The sequence below is a fragment of the Buceros rhinoceros genome, unplaced genomic scaffold, assembly GCF_000710305.1.
Source record: "Buceros rhinoceros silvestris isolate BGI_N320 unplaced genomic scaffold, ASM71030v1 scaffold5733, whole genome shotgun sequence".
In the NCBI taxonomy this organism is placed as follows: domain Eukaryota; kingdom Metazoa; phylum Chordata; class Aves; order Bucerotiformes; family Bucerotidae; genus Buceros; species Buceros rhinoceros.
The window spans coordinates 107352-117702 of NW_010402935.1; the positions used below are offsets into that span (position 1 = coordinate 107352).

General features: G+C 42.9%; 1 protein-coding gene across 1 annotated transcript in view; it reads right to left on the reverse strand.

The window, feature by feature from the left end:
- Positions 1-10351, reverse strand: part of FER1L6 (fer-1-like family member 6) — a 55999-nt gene that overhangs the window by 31569 nt on the left and 14079 nt on the right. Inside the window, exons 12-19 of the mRNA XM_010132799.1 lie at positions 9166-9346; positions 8399-8519; positions 6967-7067; positions 6212-6302; positions 5276-5395; positions 3996-4148; positions 2478-2664; positions 1788-1912 (exon numbers count right to left, since the gene is read on the reverse strand). Of these exons, the coding sequence (XP_010131101.1) occupies positions 1788-1912; positions 2478-2664; positions 3996-4148; positions 5276-5395; positions 6212-6302; positions 6967-7067; positions 8399-8519; positions 9166-9346 (1079 nt within the window). The remainder of the gene's footprint in view (positions 1-1787; positions 1913-2477; positions 2665-3995; positions 4149-5275; positions 5396-6211; positions 6303-6966; positions 7068-8398; positions 8520-9165; positions 9347-10351) is intronic.

Here is a 10351-nt window from a genome sequence, read left to right on the forward strand (position 1 = left end):
ATCTTCTGGCGACGCCGTTTCCCACAGCCTGAACAATTCCTTGTCTGACACATCACATTTTTCTGCAGCTCGTCTCAGCTAGACAAATAGGATTCTCTTGCCTTGAGGCAGCACCTCCGGTTTCTCCATCTCCCTGTTCGCCTCACAGCCACATCCATACATGACTGCCTCTCGGCGCAGACAAAGCTCAGTATTGAATTTAGAGGAAAGCTGTGTGTTTAGGAAAGAGAGCGCATGTCCAATGCTATTCAAATGAAGTCTTTGTCTTAAACTGCGCCAGTTTTCACTTCTCCAGGGTATTTTATTTCAATCTGGTTTTTACTACAGTGTAATGCCACTTAACACTTTATGGGAAAGAAAAATGTATTTTCTGTATTTTAGTGAATCACTCATCATAAATCAATAGTTTTTAATTTATTGTAATGTGGCTTATGTGGATTCTTACAGAGTTTCATCACAGACAATGCTCTAACTGTCTTGGCAAGAGGTATATGTAACAAAGATAACGTTTAAAGAGAAAAAAATATGCCAGCTGCAAAGTGACTCATAACCTGCTATTGTTCTTTTGAATCAGGAAATGAGGCTCTTGACTACAGTTTATTGGCACTTGGCTGACAGTCTCCTGAGAACATGCAAGTTATTGGCTGCAATATTTTATTCAGGCAGTGAATAAACTTAACAGTTCTGTGCCTATAAAATCCTGGTTTTCCTGCGACAAATTCTACTTTCTTGAATCTAGTGCATCTAACCACGAACTTCATTGGCTTCATTCACCAACTTCTGTAAGTTAAAATCACATTACAGGGAAAAATCAATTCATAATTCATGTCCTTAAGGCAAAAGCAACTCAAAGAAGCACCTACAGCTTAGAGCAGAGAAAGGTTTTTACTTCTTGCTCCCTTTGGCATGTGCTACAGAACTTGCTTCTTAAGAGAATATGTCAGCAGAACTTTAGTATTAATTAAATTAAAACAGTCTTCGGTGGAGTTTTGGGGGAGAGGGGCTGGGTGACGACTTTAAATACTTTTTCTGAAGCAAGTCCGTATTTGGCCCAGAAAATTTTTGTGATGTGGGTTTCAGAACTCCTAGCCCCATTTGAACTACAGGATAGTTGTAGAGCGCTCAGGACCTCTGAGAGTCAGTCTTCACGCTCTGTGAGGGACCACCCTTCTGCTCATTTGCCAGGGCTGTACTTCAACCCTTCTTGATGGAGCTCTGTAGAAGTTTCCCCTTCTCTCTAGAAGCTCCATCAAAAGTTCACAGGAGACCATTTTCCCACCGGACATGCCTGAGGGAGATGTGAGACTGCTACTTAGAGGCACATTTTTGCAGCATTTTTGCATGCTAGCTCACCTGGCTACAGAAGCCATATAAAGATCTTCACTCTTTGCCCAATCATTGCACAAATAGACTATAGGAAAGAGAACCATGGGGATTCATCCTCATACCAAGCCATGACAACAGCCCAAACTTAAAACATGTAGAAAAGATGTAAGGAAAGGTAGTTTGCTTGCTACAAAGTCCCAGCAGCCCCAGAGAATCTGATATCTGAACTAAAACAAACTAGTACTACTGCACCTCATGTTAGACCTAAAAGAAGTTTAGGGTTGCACCTAAACTTCTACCTTGCTTGCAGTGGACTCTCAGGAGTTGCTCTTTAACAGCAAACATCTAACTTGTCCTGCCAGCTACCTCCTTGCAAAACCAGCATTATTCTTTCTCATGGATTAATTGAAAAAAGAAAAAAAAAGGTATTTTAATTTATTGAAAGAGACTTTGGATCTTACCTTCGTGGTTTGGCAGCGTGACGTGAAAGTAACTTTTGCAAAAGGATCGGAAAGTCCGGTGCTGTCGGCTGCAATGAGCCCCCTCGCCTGATACATGTGGGCTCTCAGCTGGAAAAGGTGTGGGGCTACGTCATTGCAAAGAAAACAGCAATGTCAGCTTCGTGGAAGTGATGCAGCACACAGATAGGAAAGGAAGATTCACCACCTGCTGTCCAGCCAGGATCTGCCAAGGGACCTGTTGCTAGGGCTGTCTCACTAAAGAAACACCTGAGACACTCAGAAGTTGTGTAAAACTTCTGTATTCACTTAAAATCAATGCACAATGTAAGTCTCTACTGCAAGGTTGTTGGCTGCCAGTTTTTAATCTCCCGTCTCCGGTTTATATAGTAGGTGTTCAACACGGTCCTTCCTCAGGAGAACTGAAGGATGCTTCCTCATTACAAGGAGACAGACCCGTGGGACAGGGAACAGAAACTGCAACAGAACAGATCTTTTCTTTCCCTGACATCTGCACAGCATCAGTAGCGAGACTGATGACTTGGCAACAAGACAGCCTTTTCTGATTAAAAGATTCTAAGCTGTGATCGTCTTAGAACAGTTACTTGAAACTGAGGTTATGCCACCCTCTGAAGCAGTGTTTTTGAGACCATGTCTCTCAACTGTCAATATGGAGAAGAAACAGTCTCTTACTTTTATACAGCAAGCAGGCAGGTGACGGCACCACACCGTGCCCTGAGCTTGTGTTAGATGGTAATTCAGTCTCATATCCTACAGGCAAGTTCTCCATCATGCTGTGGGCATAGCTGGCAGGTCCAAGCCACAGGTAGATGTCCACCTTTGCCTGCACAGTCCAGCCCAGTGGGCGCTTGCCTGGTAACTGAAGAAAAAAGTTCACCCATCACCAACCAGCTGAAGAGAGAGAGATGGCTGGATGCTGGCTCCTCCCACACCGGTGTAAAGTAAAGGAGCATTCACTGAGAAATGGCATTTCTCCACAGTGAGTGGCCCTGCGGCTCATCTAGCACAAGGCACTTCTGTGATTCTTGGGGAAGAACTGAGTAGTTTGCTCAGTTGAAAGTCAGTGTTGATGACACTCTGCCTAATACGCAGAGGTTTGTGCAGGCTGCCCAAGAGCTACAAGCACATCAGTGCTAGCTGATCCCCTACTTTTCCCAGACTTCCCATTTTGTGCAGTTTTGCTGGTCTCCAATAGTCAGCCCTGTGTATTATCAAAAAGATTAGTCCACTGGGTAGGTCAGAACACGTGTTCCAGTATAAAACATTACTAGTCTTGATAAAAAATTGTATTATTTCCTTCCTTTCCCTTCCCACTTCATCTAGGTCTGCTAAATTGAGTGTTTAGTATTATCTGTCCCTAAGGTAATTCTTTATATCGAAGGGACTGGAGAGTTAATTATGGCATTTTTTTTTGGTTTTTTGCAGGCAAATAGGACTGTGTTTAACAAGTACCCACGACAACTATCAGAAAGCTTGGATATTGCTACCTGCTCTTTAGTTGTGCTTTATGGGAGTGCTCCCAGCAGCTCCAGGTAAAAACCACTAAAAAGGTCTGCATGAACCGTGTGAAGTTACCATTGTCTTGGACAATGTGTTTGGACTTTTCCTGATGCCCATAGTAACAATTACATTGCATAATATTCCATCGCCAGGTACTACCGGTCACACTGCCTTTGCAGGTGGTAGGTACATTCACCAAGACTTTCCTTCAAGACGAATAATCCCGTAACAATATTTTGGGCATATATTGCACAAATCTAGGCACATTTTAAATAGCAAGCACGAATAACTGCTGCATTAAACACGAACACCTAGGTTTCCTTGCTGTCTGAGTTGCTGCATGCTGATGTCTTACCGGTCTCCTCCCGGACTTCCATGTGCTGCGTTCTGATGCCTTTGCCAGCAAAGAGGCTGTACCTTCTCTATCTGTTTATATACACAGCTACGTACTTGCCAGAACAAGTGATGAGAGAACTAATTACTCATATACCAAAAGCCTGGAAATTATACAATACTTAAAGAAGGACAAGCACGAATGCAAGCAGCAAACATTGATAGAGGGCAGATAAAAATACGTACACATTTTAGTACATTATAAAAATGAGCCCGTGAAATACAATCCCTGGAAGAAATCTCAGTACTGCATGCTCCCCGGGCAGTACCTGTGTTTGCAGAGTGCCCCAGACTTACTTTCAGGAAATGGGTTTTAATCTTCCCACAGTCCTTCCCTCTCTGCTCTTTTGCTGGGGAATAGAGTATGGTTTTCGCCGGGACTCTTGCATACGCAACTCTCTTGTTGCTGCTGAGCATCCAGATGAACACATCAGGCACCGTATTCTGTGGCTGTTAAATGATGAGGAATGTTGAATCAAAACTGAATTCTTTCTGCAAGCCACCATCATTTTTTTTTTGGTTAAAACACTCTCTACCAAGAGCTGATTCCCTCATGGCTCCAGCAGAGCGGTAGGTGTGCAATCATACTAAAAGAGATGTCGCTTCATGATTTGCAGCCCAAACCTCCGTTCCTAAGAACAGCTGAAGGTAAAGATCTTTGCAGAGTCATCAAGGAGCACCCACTCCATCAATCGTTTCGGGGAGAAACTAAAACTAAAACTCTGAGTATGACTCTGTTGCAGGAAATCACTTACCCACAGACCACGTAAGATGAAAGTAGCACATCTTTAATGTGGAAAAACCATCAGCTTTATCTACACCAGCCAAGCAAAACGGACCAGGGCCAAGCTCAAGCACTGGCATATGATCTTCTGTTCTGCTTGTGAGGATGCTCCATGGCATCACCTTGCCCTCTCCCAAGTGACATCTCCCCAAGCAAAGCCTGAGCATGGTTCAAAGCAAAGACCAGCCCAGCCACTGTTCCCAGGAAGCCCTGTGAGCAAGGTCACCAGCTGCACAGCGTGCCAGGCTGTGTCACTTGCTCTCTGAGCCAGGGAATAGCCATGGCCCTGCTCAGTTTGCTAGCACAGACAGCTCTCGGAGGATCGGCACTCCAATGGCTGGATTTTGGCCTTACCAAATATGTCCATTCTTCTGTTATTCTCAGGCTTAATAGTATGTCTAAGCAGTGTCAGCACAGTGATGTGTAGTACAGGGACCCCTGAGCTCATACGTCCACATCACTATATCCACATAAGTGGAGGTATGTATTAGGATCAGAATGCAGGCTGTCTCCAAACCAACAGGGCATATATGGGATGACTCATTAAAAAAAAAAAAAAAAGGAAAGAAAAAGCCCCCAAACTCTCCGTACCGCATTGTCTCCATAACACATAACCCAGTGTATCCTCCCCCGGTTTGGTAACAGCTCCATTTAAACCACACCAGGACTGGTGCCAGGTATCCAAAGCAGAACTCTTTGGACCGTCAGGCCGGGAGATATTATTCACATAGGATTATGAAAATCAAAGTCAAGCCCTGGGTTTTAAATTTGTCTGGATTTCTGTGTGGATTACCTCATCGGCCAAGAATCGAATTTTATCTATAAAGCTCTGAGTCTCGCGCAGCATTTCATCCAGTGGCACCTTCTTTTTCTGCTGCTGGACAATTCCCTTGGCTTCATTGGACATTGCTTCCTGCAGTCAGGAAAGACAGTATCTATTCTTTCTGTATTATCAAGGAGTTTTCACTGGACACAGAAGGAGAAAACGGTTCATGTTGGCTCATGGTTCATGTTGGCTCATGGTTCATGTTGAAAAGAGATGATGGGGAAACTTGATTCAAGGTAACAATTCCCTTCTCTGTCACAAAAGGAAGTGATCTACTCTTTGGAGCTGAGTAACACAAAAAGGGGATGCCCGCTGTTTTCTCTTTATCTGTATTTATGCTGCACGTATCTAAGGCCCGAAAGACACGTGATTGCCACCTGGAATTACCGGGCCTCGGTCCTGGCAGAAGTCACAACCAAGTTTTGTGCTGCAAACAGCAAGTAAAGCTAATAACGATTCAGATAACCTCCATCCAATTCGGTTTCTTCTCACTGGTTCCCTGGAGGAGGTGACTAGGTCCAGGAGTATCAAATGTCAGACTTTAGTAGACTTGACGTTCAGCCCCACCACAGTAATTATAAGCCTAACAGCAGCGTTAGTTTGGTGTTTTTTCACTGAACTCAGCATCACCCCATGATAAGATGCACAGAAAAGAAAAATCAGCTCATTATTATAATGCCTTGTTTGTATTTAAAAACATGTTCTGAATTATTTTACGGTATCTTACAACTCTTTATTAAAGCACAGTGGGGTTTATTTAAAAAAAATACTCAGGATATTATATTCATATTAATTACAAAGCATTCCAGTATAGTGAAACCAAACGGAAATTAGAACGTGTACAACCAGTGTGCTTTCAGTTAGCCTCACTGCCTCAGTGCTTAAAGAAAAAACCACACGTACCAGCTCTTGCTTGAACAGCATGAGTCTCTTCTTGTCCAAAGCAGTGTGGTTCAACCCTTTGGGATTCTTCTCAGCAATGGTGATGAAGGCCCTAGGACACAAGAATAACAGGTTCTTTAAACGTGTTAGTTTTTAATGTGAGCTGCTAAATACACTGAAATGGAATGTTCTCTGTCTGCTGCAGTACTCGAAACACAATGCAGAAGTGCTGAAATTCTCTAAAATAAGTATTGAGCACCCACAAGATTCAAAGAATCAAGTCCAAAAACTCTGCACCACAGAAATTTCACAGAAATAGGGTTAATAACCAGAAATTTGGGATTCTGTCTGTTTAGAGCCCAATCACGTCATCTGACATAGAGCCTACTGGGTGATTTATCGCACCGTGCGACATCTTTTGGTTTTTATCTTGACCTTGTCCTTTTTTACTGTATGTCTATGACACACTTTATTAAATTCTACTTATCCCATGTGCATTCTGTTCTTAGAGTCCAGAAAGCCACAATAATGGGACAATCATTGGCAGTAGTCTACTTGTCAACACTCAATACTGAAAATAACAATAAAATATTTTTTCTGTATAAATAGAAACTGCAATTTAGGAAGGCCTTTGCTTTTATAGCAGAATAAATATATATCTCAGAAAGTTTACTGTACTTTTTTGTATTAACATCGGTTGCATTGTCTAGCCTCGAATCTGTAGCCAACAAACACATAGAGTGGATTTTCTGAATTCTTCTAGTAAATGTAGTTACCTGCTTTGACTGATAAAATCATTTAGGGTCTTCCTCATTTTCTCCTCAGACGCAATCTCTGAAACCTTGATCAAGTCCTTTACTTGCTCTAATGATTCTTCCTATGAAAAGCACAGGAACAAGCTGTTAGGTACAGGAGGGCACTTTGTCATTCTGCTGGCGTTATATCACCATTACCCACGGTACGACTAGCAAGAACGAGGGAGCCGACTTTGCAACCTGACAGAACAGGACCTGCGATATATCATGCCCTTGATGTGCACAGAGCAGAGGATTTATTCTGACCTTTCCCCAGTCTCTCCAACTGATAGTCCAAGCTACTACTGCTTGGAGCAGCTTTGTTTTCTCACTTTTTGGGTGAAGATCGGTCAGTGGGAAACATTCTCCACTAGACAGTGGTAAAAACTGTAGTTCTCCTTGGTTCTGTTTCCAGCCCTGCTGCTTAAATTTAGCAAGTTGCTAGAGTTAACTTCTTAAACTCTAGCGAGAACCTGAATCCATATGCAAGGTCTTCCACAACACTTAATGTTATCATTGAGAAACGGAGCCTTTTCTTACAAACTAAAATAAATGGCTGGATTTCCAGCAAGACCTGCGGGTGTTCAGGCGCATTGACAAACATCTCTCTCCATATATATATATTCAGATGTTTAGTTTTCGAATACCTAGGTTTGAAATGTTGGCCTATAAGCCACGGTCTTCTCATGATACAGCCTTGCTAGAGTATGACTTCAGTGCTGTTGCTCATGAGGCAGGTAAAGATAAATGAGGAATGACGCAGACTCTTAATCTGAGTGCCCCGAATTTAAACATTCAACATTAGAACTCACTCAGAAAACAAACAAGCAAACAAAAAAACCCAACTACTTTCTTGAGACTGTTGATGTCAACTTTAAACAAGGATAGAAAGGAACATCATTTTGGGAAAACACTATGACTAGGGCATCACAGTGACTGCCCATGAGACAACATGGCATTTTGTCTCTCTCAAAGTTCCTAGGAAAACTTAGCCCAAAAGTGTCCTTTAAAGAGTCTCCAGCATAAACACAGGTTAAACCATGTGGACCGGACAGAATGACATCAGAGGAAGAGCCACAGAAGTCAGAATTATTCTGTAACTCGTGTTTCAATTTATTGATTTTTCTTACAAGGAATAAAACATTTCCAAGCAAAAAAAAAAAAAGAAAAAGGCAGCCCTATGGCCAAAAAAAAAAAAATTGTGGATGAGAATACTTGACTAACTCTAATAGATCAAAGTGATTTGGGGAAAAGAAAAAAAAAGACAGAAGGGGCTGATTTCAGCTACTCTTCCACAAAATGAACAGCACGGAATGCAGCTGGGGGAACATTTGAAGGTCTGTCTTGGGGAATGTGGCTTCTCACTGCCGTAGTCTGGTGAACACACGAGCCTGGGAGGACGGCTGCCTCTTACCAGGTGATCTGCCATTTTCTCAAGAGTGTTGGAAGAGTACAGACGAAAGGTCTGGTCACCCCAGTAGCTCTTGACACAGACACAGGGCTTCCTTTCATCGTACGGCAGGTACTGGTAGTTCCTGTCAAAATAAAGTAGGAGCGGATCGTAAGGGTCATTTCATTGCTCATGTGAAAGAGGAGTTCAGGAGGGTGCAGGAAGACACAGCACAATGTGTTCACATGTGCTAACCAGAAAATATTGGAAAGAGCTCTGTTTTTCGAGGACTATTTCCTTCCACTTCCGTCACTACTTGCTATTTAAGTCTACATCTACAATTATTAGCTGTGAAAAGCGTTCTGGGCAGCTGACTTTGTCTTGACCAGATTTCACTATTTTTGATGTGTTATTCTGCTTCCAGAGCTGGTCACTGCTTGGATGTTACTTGTGATCAGAGTACGGGATGCTAAACCAGGGATAGCACTGAAGGAGCTGCACTTTGCTACAGCTTTCCAATGGAGAGTTGGTGTGATGCGGTCCTTTCAGAAACACCAGAAGCTCAGGAGCCCAAAAGGCTGAGATCAGAAGATGAATGTAGGATGGCCCAGAGCTCATTCACTTCAGTGGAGCCTAGAAAATTTACTGTGGTGAAAGGTGTGATTGAGGATTTGAAAGCCTCAGTCCCACACAAGCTGTTTAATGCTGCCAGGGTCCATCAATGAATCCTGCAGAATTATAAAATGGGAAACAGAGTTTACATTATCAGGTTTTGAAACACAGATCCTCACCTGTTTCCACCTGTGATCAGTGGCTTCTCGGGGGGTGTGGTGGATACCAGGGGTACTCCAGGGTCATGAACAACTTCATCCTCCATCTCATACAGTAGGCTTTCTTCTGCCTCTCCATCACGTCTCTTCTTTTTCCCTCCAGCTCCTGCCGGCACCCCATCAGTAATACTTCCAAAGTTACCTAGAGACACAGGGTTACAAGTGAAGTGCCTAGCTTGGAGGTGGTAAGGCTGAATGAGGTTTAAAGAAGAGAAAGACCAGTCATACCAATGGAAAATCATTGTCCCCTCCTGTTCATTAGCTGTTCTGTCCATTCCACAGTTTGTAAAGGTCCTGACCGGTTATGTCTGTCCCAATGACATTTCAGACTCCGCGACACTGCCCTATGTGATAGGTACCTGGTATACTACTGCCGCCACTAAATGATGTGATCCTCTGGTTGCTGACCCCTTCTGCTTTTGCTGAAGAAATTCAGAAGCAAAACCAGTACTGCTGTTGGTGTTTCTAGACCCAGGAGCTCCGTGATTTACACAGCAAATGTTTGTCTTCTTTACAACATTTGGATGTTCATTTCGAAGTCTGATCTCAAGAAGCAAAACCAGTACTGCTGGTGGTGTTTCTAGACCCAGGAGCTCCGTGATTTACACAGCAAATGTTTGTCTTCTTTACAACATTTGGATGTTCATTTCGAAGTCTGATCTCAGAAATGCTAAAGCTCATTTCAAGACCAGCAAATTTTGCATGACAGGGTTGCAGGGTAAGTGATAACAGTGCTTTGAGGCCCCAGCTTCAAGACTAATGTCAAGCATCTCTGCTAACAACACAGCCATCTTCGCTGATAGGATTTTGCTTAAAGGGCAATTATCAGCCCTGAGAAGAGGTGCATCCATCAGCCTGGTATTTACAGAGTTGATTAGAGACAGGGAGAAAACATTCCCTTCAGGAGAATGATGTGCTGAATCACCCCATATGACATCCTGATGTCGACTTTTGGTTCAGATTCAAATTGCCAAATTTGGATCCAAATTTCAACTGCATGGGTAGCTGGTATATGTTTGGGTCCAGAATTCAGAGCCAGGTTCATCTTTAGTATTAATTCTGACAAGAATCAATATAATTTCCTGCTCAACTACACAAATGAGTTTCTTGTCATTCTCATTTCTGCCTCCTGCTAAGTTTCAGCAGG